At 49.7% G+C, this 16,180-nt stretch overlaps 1 protein-coding gene across 2 annotated transcripts in view; it reads right to left on the bottom strand.

Annotated features, from left to right (window-relative positions):
* NISCH (nischarin) overlaps positions 1–16,174 on the bottom strand; it is a 33,840-nt gene extending 17,666 nt beyond the window's left edge. The window contains exons 1-7 of one of the 2 annotated variants that reach the window (XM_029916360.1): positions 15,994–16,174; positions 13,780–13,863; positions 13,018–13,200; positions 4,230–4,278; positions 3,115–3,278; positions 2,652–2,747; positions 1,220–1,315 (exon numbers count right to left, since the gene is read on the bottom strand). In XM_029916360.1, the coding sequence (XP_029772220.1) occupies positions 1,220–1,315; positions 2,652–2,747; positions 3,115–3,278; positions 4,230–4,278; positions 13,018–13,200; positions 13,780–13,863; positions 15,994–16,089 (768 nt within the window). In that variant the 5' untranslated portion in view covers positions 16,090–16,174. The remainder of the gene's footprint in view (positions 1–1,219; positions 1,316–2,651; positions 2,748–3,114; positions 3,279–4,229; positions 4,279–13,017; positions 13,201–13,779; positions 13,864–15,993) is intronic. The other variant, XM_029916358.1, reaches the window with a different exon arrangement.
* Positions 16,175–16,180: the final 6 nt, after the last annotated feature.

The following is a 16,180-nucleotide window of genomic DNA, read 5'->3' as shown; positions in this document are numbered from 1 at the left end:
TTAGCAACATAACAGCCACTTGGGATATGTTCTGACCCTGCTTCATTAGCGAATGCTTTTCAAACCCAGAAGAGTCTTTGCTACTCGGTGATGCCTTTTCTGGCTTAAATCTCAGGAGCTGAAGATCAGAATTCATGGTGTTCCCAGGCAACTGTCTTTTCCAGACTGGCACTATGGTCCCCACTAAGGATACTAGGTCTTTTTAGCCATTACTTTGCAGGATAGCAGCATGGCCACAGGGGCACCATCAAAGGGCAGGAAGCCAGGCCTGCCTTGTTCTGCCCAGAAGACCTCTCCTCCCTCAACGGATCAATCTGGGCCCTTTGAGCCAGGCAGCAGGGAATGCCTTGGACAGAGGCCGAGTTGCCACACACTCTTGTTCGTCACATAAGCCTCCTATTTCAGCTAGCGGCCTACAGACTTCACCAAACCCAAATCTGGACCACATACTGTACGTCACAGAAGTAGGGACTACGTTCTATACCCTGAGATGGACTTTAATACTACTAAGATACAATCCATAAAATGGTAAATAGAAATAAAAAACCCTTACATTCTCAATTCGAGCATTTCTATTACTCACACACAAGTGACAGGGACCAGCATTTCCACAACCTGTCTACTCCAAGTCCACTCAGAACAAGATATGAACAAATGCTAAGCTTGGAGAAACGTTTTTATCAATCTATTAAATACTCTGCCACTGCCACTGCCTAACAATGTGTTCACATCCAAAACCAGGGTCTTTTTGGGGTGGGGGAGACCCAGTTCCTTCAGCTGTTTTGTTTCACAGCGCTGATTATTTTTTAATGTTTACTGAGGGAGAGCGCGCATGCACGAGTAGGGGAGGGTCAGAGAGAGAGGAAGACACATAATCCAAAGCAGGCTCCATGCTCTGAGGTGTCAGCACAGAGCCTGATGTGGGGCTTGAACCCACAAACCACAAGGTCATGACTAGAGCTGAAATCAGTCGCTTATCCAACTGGGTCACCCAGGCACCCCTAACAGCATTGATTTTTGATGAAGACGCAGACCAAAGCGTCGTGGGAACTGTCAAGCATAAGGACCCGCATGAGTGTGTGACTGCCCAGGGGAAGGTCCGGCGTCTGGTGTCTGACAGGCAGCAGTGATGCTCACGCCCATCCTCAGTGCAGAGGGGTCACCACGCAGGATCCTGCCTCTCAGCCGGCGCCCCAGGTAGGAAATGGGTGAAGCGTACCTTCATAGAGGTTGCGGAGTAGCGCACACTCATTGTAGCTAAGGTGGGCTTGGACGCAACTAGCCCCCGTATATGCCTGGCACCACAGTGACTTATCTGAAACAAAGAACAGCTATGTCTCAGAAATGGCCATCACTGCTCCATCAGAAGTCCTGGAAAAGGATGTTCATCACCCATACACAACAGAAGCACAACCATCACTAAACCCAAGTTAAGAGGCAGGAGGTGAATCTACCCTAAGTCTCTTTTCCCCAATTTTTAGTGCTAACTAAACATTCTCCAAAGAATCTAGCAATGTGTACACTGAACCACGAGCTCCATGTTCCGTTTTCTCTTTAAGGGCTGGCTGGGGCTTGGCAGGTGGACAGGAAGTGTGGGCTCTGGAAAGAAAGGCTTGAGAGCAAGGGGCTTCTCACTGCCCTTTCTGCTTCTGTTCCATGATGGGCCCCCTTGCTCACCCAGCCCCACTTCACTGGCCTCGGCTGTCCTGCAGCGGGGGGAGGTCAGGCCACAGGCCAAAGCAAATGCATGGGCGTTACCTATCTAGAGACTCCGACTCTGGGCCTCAGCCTGTGCGAGCTGAGGCTGGGGTGGGCCCTCCTCTCACTTCCCGCTCTTCCTCAGCCAGCACTGGTCAAGTCACGCATCGCAGGTTCCCAGCAAGGGATGTGGCCTCCAGCTCTCTGAGACTAGCCCGGAATGTGCAGGCAGCACAGTCCAATGGGTAGCAGAGGCTTTGGAGTTAGACTTGGCTGGATTCAGATTCCAGCTTCATTAACTGTGTGGTCCTGGCGAAACCTCCTTACTTCCCTAACCCTGTTTCCTCAACTGTAAAATGGGAATAAAAGTGCCCATTTCACAGGGCTTTTGGGAAGCTTCCATCAAGATGTGTACATCAGGGCACAGGGCTAAAAGCAAAAGCCATGCTCAAGAAACAGATGCTTTGAAGCATTTTTTTAATTTGTTACTGGGTCCCCTCTCATTAAAACAATGTTAACAAAATTTGCATTGTGAGCCCAAGAGTTTAGTAGTGAGTGATACAAAGTGTCAGGCCTGGGTACACCAGAGAGCAGAGAGCCCTCTGCCAACCTGTCCTAGAAGGCACGGACTTGGAGCCGGCTCAGCCAGCTCAGGGTGCCCCCCAGCGCTTGAGTTTCAGCAATGGGAGGAGGGAGCTAACCACTGATACCGTCCTGTCTAAATGCTGCCTGTGCCCAGAGTGGAGACATGCAGACCAGCCGGGGGCACTGGAGGCCCCACTCTCTCTACCTTCAGATGGGCCAGACTTCTCTAGACAAGAGTCTGCCACATACCGACTTCGAAAACTGCCTTACAGGTAAATCCATACACTCTGCAGCTCCAGATAGTCAGAAGCAAGACCACACCGGTGAGAGCTGGGCCCTGCCTACACTCCCGGGCTCCTGTGCCTTACCTCCACCTGATGAAGAGACTTAAATATTGACAGATCAAAAGGCAGAAGCTGCTCTTGAATGTTGCTGGTCCCAAAAGGTCCTTCTGTGCCAGAAACCTGTGGCCAGAGAGAGGGCTTGGATTAGGGATGCTGCTGCAACTGCTCCCTGGCCACATCCATGGGGCAGTGCCGCAGCAGCTGGCGAACCTGACTAGCAGCAGGCATGCACCTCCACTCACCACGTGCATGGTCAACAAAGCAGGCTAAAGCCAAGGTTTTGAGCGAGGGGGCATTGGGTCACAACTGCCCCCTGGTGCTCACAGCCAGAAGCACAGTGTTAAGAACACCAAAGAACATGCCTTCCTTCTCCCAGGGCCCATTCAGCCACCTTCACACATACTGCCAGCCAATGAGCTTTTAGGTCCCAAACGGGCTACGTGCCACAACGGAGTGGCTCTCCATTACCAAGCTGCCACAGCTTTACCTTAAGGTACTTAAGGCGACAGGTGAAGTCCAGGATGTGCCCAAGGTCAGTCTTGGCGTCCCCACTGGCACACGTGGGCTTTCCCTGCTGTAGCTGCTCGGTGACCGCATAGAGCTGCAGGGGCCCGATGGCAAAGACCTCGCCGGCCCCCAGGAGCTGTTCTCCTGCAACAGCCATGCCCCACAGGGTAAGCATCCAGCGCCAGCCCCTGTGCAGCCAGGGCACCTGCCCACCTGGCCAACAGTTAACGAGCACTCGGCAAGCACCCTCAGGACAAAGCTATGGCCCTGAGCTCATGTGGGCACAGGGCAGACCCAGGACACGTGACTGCAAAGGAAAGGCCATGAGAATGTGTGGCTGGAGAGCCTCCATGAGGTGAGGCCAAGTCAAAATCTGAGGCACTGAGATGGGAAAAAGCTGATGTGAGGTGGCATTTGGGCACCAGACTCAACGCTACAGCCTCTAATATGCAGACACTCTGAGGTCAGGTGAGGCCCAAGATGCCAGCCCAGTGTAGGACCTGTGAGCAGGCGGGGTTCTCAACCAGATAGACTGGCTCGTGGTCCTTGCTCTGCTCCTCCCGGCCATGTATCCTCAAGCAGGCTCCTGGGCCTCTCATCCTCAGTGTCCTCATCTGTACCTCCTGGAAGGCAGGCAGTGAGATGTCCAATACGGGGCTGAAGTATACAGGAAACACTCATGTACAGCAGCTACTGTTACTATGCTCTCTGGCAGGGCCACAACCCAGAGTTGGCCTCGGTTTGACATCTAAACTCTTTCAAAGGAAAAACCAGGTGTAAGAGGGCAGCGTTCACCCACCTTCCAGAACTCCACCTCAGGGTTCTGGACTAGATTCCCAACACAGGGACTCAAGATTACCAAGGTCAAGGGCCACAGCTTCTCAGACCTGGCTACCCACAGGGCAGGGAGGCAGGCAGGCTCAGCTGTGGACCAGGTCCAGGGATTTGGGCAACCCCAGGGAGGTGGCCCCTGGCTGGGACTCATCAGCCCAGCACAACAGATGCGGATGGAATTCTGTGGCACCCTGGGTCCCCAGAGGCCTAATAGGGCTAGGCGAGTTACACCCAGGATTTCAGGGACTCCTAGTCACATACCTTTTTCAAAGAGCTCCTCAGCCAGGGCTGCAGTGATGCCATTTATCTCCTGCAGAGAAAACAGAACCCACAGTCAGGAAGTCTCCCTGCCCTCTGTCACTGGGACGAGCACATCCCCTGCTATCTACCCACCTCTGTGGCTGCAACGTCAGCTCTTTAGAAAGTTAATGCAACAAATAGAAATGATATACAACAAAAGAGAAAGTAAACTGAAGTCAAAGTGCCCAGGAAGGGAAACTATGTATCTCCAGTTCTATGGATATTTGGAATATCACCTCAAAGGCAGAACGGAAAGCAAACTATTGTGGTGACAGTCAGCACGTACCGGCCCTGGCTGACACACAAGGCCCAGGAAGCTGGCAAAGCCTGGTTATGCAGACACCCAGCTGGGAAGCCAGCAGCTCCCAAAACCGGCCCCAGAAGACCTTGGGAGAGGGTGTGACAGCGAGGAAGTCCTCTTTCTTCTGGGAGGGACTGTTTCTACTTTCTTTCATATTTTGAGTGAGCACTTGCCTTCTTTCTGCACTCATCCGTCAAGCCCCGCACCAGTCCACCTGGCCCCAAGTTATACACAAGAGGCAGGAAAGGACTTCTTTAATGAGGCCTGACAGGCTAAGCCCTCCGTCACGTAACAGCTGGGGTGCGGGGGTCTGAACCCCGAGCACTTGCCACATACTGGCACACTCAGGTTTCCCAACGCCCCATGTGAGGAAGACGGTATTTCGAACTCTGTTTCACAGATGAGGAAACTCAGGTGGAGAGGTGCTGTACTCTCCGATTTTACAGAAACTGACCAGAAAGCAGCAAAGCCACTTGGCCTTGAAGGCTCTCTCTGTACATCACCAATTCCTCAGTGCTTTTGTGTGTAATCGTGGGGACGGTCGGGCGCCCCAGCTGCAAATCCTGCAGGTAAGAATTGGAACAAATTGACAGATGGCAGCCAACAGCCCTTCTGGTAAACAGGCCCAGATGGAGGCCACATAGTTGCCTTTGTAACTCATGGGAACATCTCTGCCACCAGGACATTTGATTCACATATTTATGGGGCTCAATAGGCACTATGTTGTAGGAGACAGAGTGTTCTTTCCTTGTTTTTCTCTGTAGTTTGTCGGTGTCCTTACCTTTCATACATGATGGAGGAGTTAAAGTTGTTTATATGCTGTAAGTATCTTCTCCCTGTTGTGCACGCATTTTACCTTTGTTTGTGGCAGTTTTCCTGACACAGAGATTTTTCTATTTTATAAAAGTTGTTTAATCTGTGATTCTTTTTCTTTGTGACTTCAGGGCTCTTCCCTAACCCCAAGACTATATAAATATTTCTCTAATTTTTTTCTTTCAGTACTTTATACTGGCTTTAAAAAATGTGTTTATTTCTTTAAGCTGCTTAAAATTCAGTTTACATATACTGTGAGAATAACTCCCTTTGGCATCACAAATGGACAAAAACCCAAGGGAGAAAAATGAGCAAACACGGCCCCAGCTGACGAAAGGTCAGATGAAAGGGGCCGTCAGGACAACAGAGGCTCTGAGCAGGACAGGGCTCCAGCTAGGGAGGAGAGGGACTCTCCATTCATGGTGAAGTTCAACTGCAGTCTTTTTCAACAACTTAAACTCAATTATAGTTTCCTTGACTGTTGTGAAGAACTGAAGATTAGGAAGAGCTTGGAATGATCCAAAGGCTCATTTGCCAACAGTTTTGAGAGCCGTGGCCCGTCTCTAAGCCAGCACTTCCCCAGTCTGCTGCCATGTCACCTGGTGAGCCCTCAAAGAGGCAGGTTCCTGAGCAGCAACTCTCTGACCTGGGCTAGTGACCCTGGGGCTCCCCAGAAGGTCTCCTGCAGGAAAGGGCTCTCCCTGCCTTCCATCTGGACCTAACAATGTTGCATTTCTTTGGGCAGCTGGCCTCAATGCCAACCTTGCCAATGGGACAAGGCTGGCATTTCCGGAAAACACAGAAAGCTGAAAGAGATAGTGGGAGCTGAGGGCTCATGCTAAGCAGAGAGCAGGGTTTTTATTTTGGAGCAATCTAAGCAGCAAACTATGTGACAATTTCTTCCCCACTCTTTGGGGCACGGGAAGTACACACTGCTGCAACACTATCTACTTCCTCTCCCAGGCTCATCTTCACCTGTGGAGACCTTCCAAGAGAGCAAAGGAATGTCTCAGCCCCTGAATTGAGAGTTCAAGTCTCCTAAGAGAAGCATTTTGTTGGCCTCCTCAGAGTGTTCTGGTTAGGCTGTGCAGAGCAAAAGTGAGCAGAGCCAGGCCTATGCCTGGTGCGGGAAGGTGGGGATGGGAGTCAGTGCCCCCCTGCCCCCATCTAAGCCACTGCAAATTCTGTTAGGTCACCTGAGGGTGATTCTCACACACCTCACCCAATCTGGGTGGAGGGAACCTAAAGTGCTTTGGGGTGCCACAAATACCTGAATTGAGATGCCTTTTTTAAAGTTCTCTTATTTATTTTGAGAAAGAGAGAGAGACAGAGAGTATGAGTGGGGAGGGGCAGAGAGGGAGAGACAGAATCCAAAGCAGGCTCTGTGCTGTTAGTGCAGAGTCTGACACAGGGCTCGAACTCACAAAATGTGAGATCATGACCTGAGCTGAGATAAAGAGTTGGACGCTTAACTGACTGAGCCATTCAGGCGCCCCGAAATGCATTAAAAAAAAAAAAGAGACATTCTTTATAACTCAAATATTTTTCCAGTAATATTAGGTATGTTTAAAAACCATTAACATCCATCCCTAAATGGGTTCTAGACCAGTCAATTAGCCGCCTACCAGGATCAAATGTTGGTGCACACAAATGTGCCATGAACCAGTCGGGCTGCAGCTCACCGGCTACCATTCTGTCTCTGCATGTGGAGGCCCACGACCCACTGCACCCCACTGGGTTATGCTCAAGGCATAACCCCAGGCCAGTGCGACGCTTCTGCTTGGACAGAGCACAGAGTGCTTGTTAATGAGGCACAAACAAGGGACTCCATCACATGTCACTGTGTGGTTCACACACACGTGCTAAGGGTTGAGGGGCCCTGTATAGCTCTTATGACAGTGAAGAGGCATTCTAGCAAGAGTCGGGTATGTTATGTGCAATTAATTCAGCTTTAAGTAAAAATTCCCCACTGAGACCTTCAAGGCTAAATATTTACTGGAGAGCTCCACGACCGTGAGGACGCCGCAGAGAAATCTACTACCACTCATGCCTCAGCACCTTGCCACTGAGACAAAGGATGGATGCGGAGGCTAAGGCTGATGTCAAGGTGGTAACGGTCCTATCACAGCTCCTGATTGCAAATGTTAAAAAAGCACCTTTCTCCTAGTCAACTGGCTTTAAAATAAGAAATGACAGAAATGCCACCTTTGACAAGAGCTGAGTGCCCTTCCTGACCAAGGCAGCCGGTACTGGCTGGCACTTGGTGAGCACCCGTTGGCTCCGCGCTCTTCCAGACCCTTTACCTTCACTGCACAGTCTCCACCAATTCTCAAGCTTGGGGGACATCACCCCTAAGATTACAAAGGAAGGACTGAGACATGGAGAGGTCAAATGACTGACTTAGAATAAACGGTCAGGAAGCGGCCTGCCTCCCAAGTCCACTGGCTGACATCCTGCCTCAAAATGGTTTGCTATAATTCTCTGTGGGATTGCATTTCTCTGAATTTGAAAACCTCTGCTTGGGGCGCCTGGGTGGCTCAGTCGGCTAAGCCTCCGACTTCGGCTCAGATCAGATCTCACGTTCGTGGGTTCGAGCCCTGCGTCAGGCTCTGTGCTGACAGCTAGCTCAGAGCCTGGAGCCTGCTTCTGGTTCTGTGTCTCCTTCTCTCTCTGACCCTCCCCCTCTCATGCTCTCTCTCTCTCTCTCTGTATCAAAAATAAATAAAACATTAAGAAAAAAAATTTGTTTTAGAAAACCTCTGCTTGGGGCCAGGGGCGGGGGGTGTTGGGATGAGGGTTGTCACTGAGAGTCCCAGGAGTACCGAGCCACAGCTATCTGGAGAGAAACTGCACAGCAACCAGCCCAGTGCTGAGGCGCACTCGCTCACTGCAACACACAGGGGGCTGGGCTGCCCCAGCCCCTCAATTCTCCAGCTCAGGGTTGCCCACGGACAGATGCACTGCTTTCTTGCCTTGCCGCCAAAATCCACACTGCAAAGGAATGAAGTTGGAACCTTACCTCACACCATAAACAAAACTAACTCAAGGTGGATGAAAGACCTAAATGTAAGAGTTAAAACCATAAAACTCTTAGAAGAAAACAAAGCTGTAAAGCTCTGTAACCTTGGATTAGGCAATGCTTTCTAAGGACACCAAAAACACAAAGGACCAAAGGAAAAAAATGGATGAAATGAACTTCATCAAAATCTAAAACTTTCATGTCACAATCAAGAAAATGAAAAGACAATTCACACAATGGGAATAATATTTACATATCACATTTCTGATATGTCTAATATCTAGAATATATTTAAAAATTCCTAAAACTCAACCACAAAAACACAAGTAACCTAATTTTTTAAAGTGCCAAGGAGAGGCACCTGGGTGGCTCAGTTTGGGTGTCTGACTTCCCCCTCAGGTCATGATTGGAGCCCCACATGGGGCTCTGTGCTGACAACAACTCAGGGCCTGCAGCCTGCTTTGGATTGTGTCTCCCTCTCTCTCTCCCCCTCTCCACATCAAAAATAAACAAACGTTAAAAAAAATTTAATTAAAAATAAAAAAGTGCCAAGGATATCTGAATATGTTTCTCCAATGATGGTATGCAAATGACAAATAAGCATATGAAAAGAGGCAGCCTCATTAGGGAAATGCAAATCAAAACAACAAGGCGCCACTTCACAACTACTAAGATGGCTTTCATAAAAGTGGACAGTACCAAGTCTGACAAGGATGTGGGGGAAGAGGGCCTGTACACTGCTGATAGGAATGTCAAATGGAAAAATTGGGGCAGTGCCTCAAAAAGTTAAAGTTCCCACAGGACCCAGCAATGCCACTCTTTATACATCCCCAACAGAAAGGAAAACATAGGGTCCACGGAAAAATTTCTATATGAGGAACGCCTGGGTGGCTCTGTTGGTTAAGCATCCGACTTCGGCTTAGGTCATGATCTCGCAGTTCATGGGTTGGAGCCCTGTGTCGGGCTCTGTGCTGACTGCTAGCTCAGAGCCTGGAGCCTGCTTCAGAGTCTGTGTCTCCTTCTCTCTCTGCCCTTCCCCTGCTCATGCTCTGTCTCTCAAAAATAAACATTTTTTAAAAAATTAAAAAAAAAAACTTCTATGTGAATGTTCACAGGAGCAAAAGAGCCAAAAAGTGGAAACCCAAATGTCCGTTGCCTCACAGATAACATCGTGCATCTAAACGGGAGAATATTACTCAGCCAAGAAAGGACCAGAGTACAATACAAATGGTCCCTGAAAGCATGGCAAGCAAAAGAAGCCCATTACAAAGGCCACATTTGTATGATTCCATTTATACGAAATGTCCAGAATAGGCAAATCCATGGGTTCACAAAGTACATTAGTGATTACTGATGGGTACACAGTTCCTTTTCAGAATGATGAATGTTCTGGAATTAGACAGTGGTGATATCCGCACAACTATGTGAATATACTAAAACCAGGGAATTGTATACTTAAAAGAGTGAATTCTATGGTATGTGAATTCTATTTTAAAGAAGAAGAAAAACCCAGGCTTGGGACAAATAGGATTCCCTGAGCCCGCTCTGCCCAATGTCAGCCCCACATGAAGTGGAACATGTTGAGAACAATTTGAGAGGACACTGAAGAGGGGCGCCTGGGTAGTTCAGTCGGTTGAGCGTCCGGCTTCGGCTCAGGTAGGATCTCACGGTTCGTGGGTTCGAGCCCTGCGTCGGGCTCTGTGCTGACAGCTAGCTCAGAGCCTGGAGCCTGTTTCAGATTCTGTATCTCCCTCTCTCTCTGACCCTCCCCTGCTCGCACTGTCTCTCTCTGTCTCTCAAAAATAAATAAAAAGTATTAAAAAAATTTTTTTTAAAAAGAGAGGACGTTGGGGCGCCTTGGTGGCTCAGTCGGTTAAGATTCCAACTTAGGCTCAGGTCATGATCTCACGTTCATGGGTTCAAGCCCCACGTCAGGCTCTGTGCTGGCAGCTCAGAGCCTGGAGCCTGCTTCTGATTCTGTGTGTCTCTCTCTCTGCCCCTCCGCACTCATGCTCTGTCTCTGTCTCAAAAAATAAATAAAACATTAAAAAAAACTTTAAAAAATAAAAAGAGAGGACGCTGAAGAGACAAAGGCTGGCAGAAACATTCCCTCAAGAGCTTCCTGCCTACCGAAAAGGCTGACAAATCTTTCAGGTCCTGTTTGTTCAAACTCATTTGAAGATCTAGTGGTTTTCAATCAGGTGCAATTTTGCCCCTCAGGGGAATATTTGCCAATGCGTGAGGCCATTTTGGTTGTCACAACCCAGGGTGGCTACTGGCATCCAGTGGGCAGAGTCCAGAGATGCCCCTCAGCAGTGCACAGGACAATCTTCATGACAATCATCCAGCCCCGAAGGTCAACAGTGCCACGGCTGAGAAACCAGGATTTAAGGTAATGATGGGTCAGTTACTTTTTTAAAATCCTTGCATGTATGCAACCCGGGGGCCCTTCTCTTTTTATTTTTTAATTTTTTGTAATTTTTTATTTTTTGAGAGAAAGAGAGCAAATTGGGAAAGGGGCAGAGAGAGAGAAAGGGAGATCAGAATCTGAAGCAGGCTCCACACTCTGAGCTGTCAGCACAGAGCCTGAAACGGGGCTCAAATTCACCAACTGGGAGATCATGACCTGAGCCAAAGTCAGACACTTAACCGACTGAGCCACCGAGGCGCCCTCAGGGGCCCTTCTGAGAACAGTAGTTTCAGCATGTCCAATATGTTCCAAACAGCAGAGCATGCTTCAAACCAGAAGCTCAGAGGTGGGTCAGCCCAGGCCCACCTCAGGCAAACCTATCTCAGAAGAGCAGCCCAGGCCTTTCCGTGCTCAGAGCTGGGCAAACCTGAGGTAGCCAAAAAGCTTGTTCCTCAAAGGTCTAGGTCTTAAGCGATGAATTATACTTTTAAAGGGCTGCTTATCAGTTTTAGCCTTTAATGGCTAACCAAAGAACAGCATTTCCTAAAATACTAACCAATAAAGTTTCTCTAAAAAAAACTCTCATAAGGAATGGAAATTTCTCCATACGGAATGAAAACATAAAAAAAAAAAATACACACAACAGGAAACTTGCTAGCCACATACACTGCTGGTATATGCAGAACAAAATCCAAAGCATATATATAATAGATACAGACCATCTGTAAGTGTCACCCTTTTTCCACACAGCCCCTCCAAGCTTAGTGACCCAACACCAGCATTATCACCAAATTTCCAGGTTCTTTCTAGCATTCCAAGAAAGGTTCAACTGTGCTACTCTGAAAGCACTTCAAGAAAGTTGTTTTAAACATTATTTGAGCCTTTAAGACCACAACCCACAGGTCCCTTACCTAAAAGATAAGCCTGAAAATGAAATGGATTCTTTCATATCTTCATTACATAAAGAGAAAACAATTAAATGTCAATTATCCAAAAACCTATCATCCAGAGATTACTCCTAGTATTGTGGTATATGATCTTTCAGAATTTTCCTGGACAAATACACCCACATAAACTTCTTTTCAGAAAAACAGGACCATTTTATGGCCTCCTCATTTCATATAGTAATATACTTATTTTCCTTTTTTCCTTTATCAATAAATACACAGCTACACACACCATCATTCTCCAGCAGAATATCCAATTATGTGGTTGTATCCTCTGATTTTAAAAAAATGCTTCCACCAGACTTTTGATAGTCTTCAGTATCTTGCTACGATCTTGGAATGTACCTATATCCTTTTCTTCCTTTTTTTTTTTTTAAATTCACTTAGAGAGCGAGCGAGTGAGCGAGAGCGCGCGCGCGCACACACACACACACACAGAGCTGAGCTAAGGAGGGCCAGAAAGAAGGAGAGGAGAGAGAGAGAATCCCAAACAGGCTCCACACTGCCACCACAGAGCCTGACGCAGGGCTCGAACCCACAAACAATTAGATTGTGACCTAAGCAGAAATCTAGAGTCAGACTCTCAACCTATTGAGCCACCCAGGTATCCCATACCTATATCCTTTTCACAGTTGCCTGACTTTCTCCCACTAGAATAAACTCTCAGAAGTGGACTTGTTAGGCGTTTTCACTGCCTGAGTTTCACATGGCTAAAACTTCCCTCTATGAAGTGTGACAACTTGTCCTGTCACCAGCAGCCCATGGAAGTTGTTCCTCTCTCCAAAGGGAGTGCAGAGCTGCTCCAGGGCATATACTAGAGTCTATCTACGGACACTCAGCACCGTGGACCCTGAAGATGCCCTCAGATGGCAATATTCTGCCGACACAGACTGATTCCTTGGTCCTGAGCTGTAAACCAACAATGAAACGACACTCTGTACCAGGTGTCAGCTGTTTCTAATCTGCCCCCATCCATTTGGAAGGAAAACTAGCTTCAACACCCACAGGCTGTTTTTGCTCAACAAAATGCCATGTGGTAAAGGAAACCCTGTCTGTGGCTACAGTCTAATTTAGAGCAAACCTGTCAATAAACACGCTGCTGCCCACACCCTGTCCCCCCCAGGGGGGTGTTCCTACATCCTCTAACCTCGGGCTCAAACTCCAGCCCACGTCTCCTGGAAGTCGAGACTGATCGCTGGTTTGCTGCCTCGAGCTGTGGTGGTTGTGGGCTTGCAGGGGGAAACCTGGGAGGGACTTACATAGAAATGAAAATGTAAGAAGTGGGCCAGCACGCTGGGGGCCACGCCAGGGAAGGTAGCCAGGAGCGTCTGCAGGTAGATCTCCAAATCCTTCTCTCTCTTTTCCACCAAGCTCCTCGAGTTTTTCCCAATTATCTTTTTGGGCGGAAGTAGGTTTTTATCAATTTTCCTTTCTGCAACCAGCTGTAAGAAAATAGAAGCATGGTCAACCACAGACCAAGAGGTTCTGCAAAGGTGCAGGACCAAGGCAAGTAGCTGAGGACAGGTGCCTGTCACAACTCCCAAAACCCGTCCTGGAAGCACTATCAGAATTAGTGACCAAACTAATGCACTTGGAACTTGGCCTCATCAGTCCACTAGGATTAGAAATACCAGTACAATCCCAGACAAGGAGCTCTGTCTGGAGACCGTGGAGACATTCAGAAAATACCTCCAGGCCCCGAAAAACCATCATCTTTTCCAAACCAGAATGAAAACTGTTCAGGGTGGTACCATGTCTCTAAAACACTCATGTTGCAAATGACCCAGAGAAAGGCGGCTCTTCTCAAAAACAAAGAAATGGAATCACAGCCAGATATTAAAATATAGGCTCTGGAATAGCTATAGTCAGGTGGAACAAGTTCAAACCTGTTTCCTCCCCGGGAAACTAAACATTATGGGCATGGAGCCAGTTTTGCCATAAATGTAATGTGTGACACAATGGGAATTTGGCCTAAAAGCCCCCCAAGGCCCTGAGACACACCCCCAGTTCCCAAGAGTTACCTTTTCGTGCAGATCATAGAAATCGCTGTAGCGGTGCTTGACTGTCCATTCATGGCTGCCAACAGTGACCTGGATGATGTAAACCTACAAGGGAAAATCCACAGTCCTTGCCTGGCCTGCAACAAGGAAGGCCTCGTCCTCCCCTCAGCAATAGCTACGGGCCACCCAGACGGTCCTAACACCCAGACCAAAGCTAGGCTGCCCTTGCCCGTTAGCCTCTGCATCTGACCCTACCTCCTCCACAGCCCTAGCACCAGCTGGCAGGCACATGGAATCGATCTGTGGCTCTGTCCAACGGTGAGGAGCAAAAAAGGTGACCCTCCTATCAAGTTATCTCTTAGTTTTTTTGTTTTTTCTTTCTTTCTTTCTTTTTTTTTTTTTTTACATCTGCCTCCAACATGAGCTGCAGACAAGGCCACCCCTTCCAAGGGAGGCAGAACAGGGTGGGGTCTGGTGGGACTAGCTTCACTACTGTGTATTTTTCCAGGTGCCCTGACTATATCCTAGAAGCAAGTCCCTTCCCAAAGCTTTCAGCTGGTTCATGACTATGATTTCTGCTGCTAAGCCAGGAGTCAAAGTACTAAGAAGCTGATGGGAGGGTGGGGGAAGGGCAGTGATGAACAATCAAGACCCAGCAGAAGGCAATATAGCTTAGCGGTTAAGGGAATGGGGCCCTGGAGTCAAGGAAGACCTGAGTTCAATACTTGGTTCTGCCATTTCCTCGCTGTGGCTTATGTAAGTGACTGGGAGCCTAAATTCTCTCTGAGCCTCAGTTTCTCCATCTTAAAATCGAATGGGCTTAACAACCGAATAATGCTTTGTACAAGGCCTGACAAATGTTCAACAAACGTAGGTGTGTTAATAATATTCAACTCAGCACAGCTGGAGACAAGCCGTAGGGTCGGCCTGGATCCCTGGTATCCATGCAGAGGAATGCCTAACCCCTAGGAATAATGAGAGCTTTTTGGAGCTGACATCCCAGCTGAATGCTGCAGAGGGGTGATGGCCAGCCAGCCATCCGCTCAGAGACCTTAACTCTCACCTGGAGAGGCCCCCTGGTCTCAGTGTCCTGACCCTCTCTGCAGCTTGCACGGAAGGGGGAGGAGACATAATCAACTCAACTGAAGCCTCCAAGGAAGAGCAGCCATTTCTCCAGGGCTGGCCTGTTGCTCCAGGATCCGCCCCCAGCCCCTCTTCCTAGCTTGGCAGCTCCCTCTCCCTCCAGCCGCCCAGGAAAGGAAAAAGAGCCAGAGAAATGACCCTCAGCAGGAGGGTTAGGATGAGGGCCAAAGGGGTGGGGTGAAGGCATGGCCAAAGCCTCCCACCCCCACTACTTCCCACCTTCAGGGAACAAAGAACAGGAGGCTGGGAGATGCTCAATACGCCCTCACCCCAGGGCCAGTCCAGCAGCCTGGCGACCAACCTCATCCAGACCCAGAAAAGCCTCCCAACTCCATCACAGTCTGGAACTCCACCCCCCTTTTCTCTCCTCCACCTCCCCCACAGCCTTGGAAGTGTGTGGGCGGCTTGCTGCCCAGACAGCCCGCCTCCCCACCCCAAAGCCACGAAGACCCCTGAGGTTCCTGGGTCTGATAGTTTCAGTCAACAGGGGCCACCTCAATTCCCCCGTGTCACGGCCCCACTCCTCCCCCATTCTGGTCTCTGCCTGAACCCCTAGGGCCTCGGGGCTCCAGATCCCCCCTCATTTTTAAAGAAAATCTCAACTGCGACCCCAAGCACCCCCCCTCCATCAAGGCACCGCTCCCTCTTCTTCATGGGTTGCAGGACCCCACGAACCTTTCCCGTGGTTCCATCCGAGAACCTTTCTCCCCCGCCCCCTCCAAAGGCCCTGTCACGTCCTCCCAGGTCGGCGCCCCTCCAGGCCTAGAAGAACTAGAAGGGCCTCCGCCTCATATAGACTCCGGTCTTCCGCAGAACCCCCCCCGCCCCGTTTTATCCCCAGATCCTTCCCAACCCTAGCCTCTTTTTCCGAAAGAGTACCCCTTCCCCAAGCTCCTTCCCTGGGACCCAACCCAGGACCATGTTTCCGGACCTGTGGAACCGAGACCCCTTCCCCAGATTTCTCTCCTGGAATCGGGCCCCCCGCTACCCCCTCCTCCCCGGTGGAGGGGCCCAGATACCCCTCAATCCTCACGACTCGGACTCCGGGTTCCAGTCTCTATCCCTAGTTCTGGCGCCAGCGCCCCAGCACACCGTATACGTGTCCACAAGCTCAGAGCCCACGACGCGCGCCTCCTTGACCGGCTCGGCCTCTCGCTCCGGCCCGAAGCTGCTGGCCGCCGCCGCCATGTTCCCGGGTCCGTTGCTGCAGCCGCAGCCGCCGGGCGCAGACTGGCAGCAGCAGGGGGCGGGGTCAGCGTCCCACCGCCCCCCGGCCCCC

This window comes from Suricata suricatta, chromosome 12 (assembly GCF_006229205.1).
Source record: "Suricata suricatta isolate VVHF042 chromosome 12, meerkat_22Aug2017_6uvM2_HiC, whole genome shotgun sequence".
Taxonomy (NCBI): Eukaryota; Metazoa; Chordata; class Mammalia; order Carnivora; family Herpestidae; genus Suricata; species Suricata suricatta.
The sequence above is the reverse complement of the archived record's forward strand: the minus strand, read 5'-3'. Positions and strand labels throughout refer to the sequence as shown.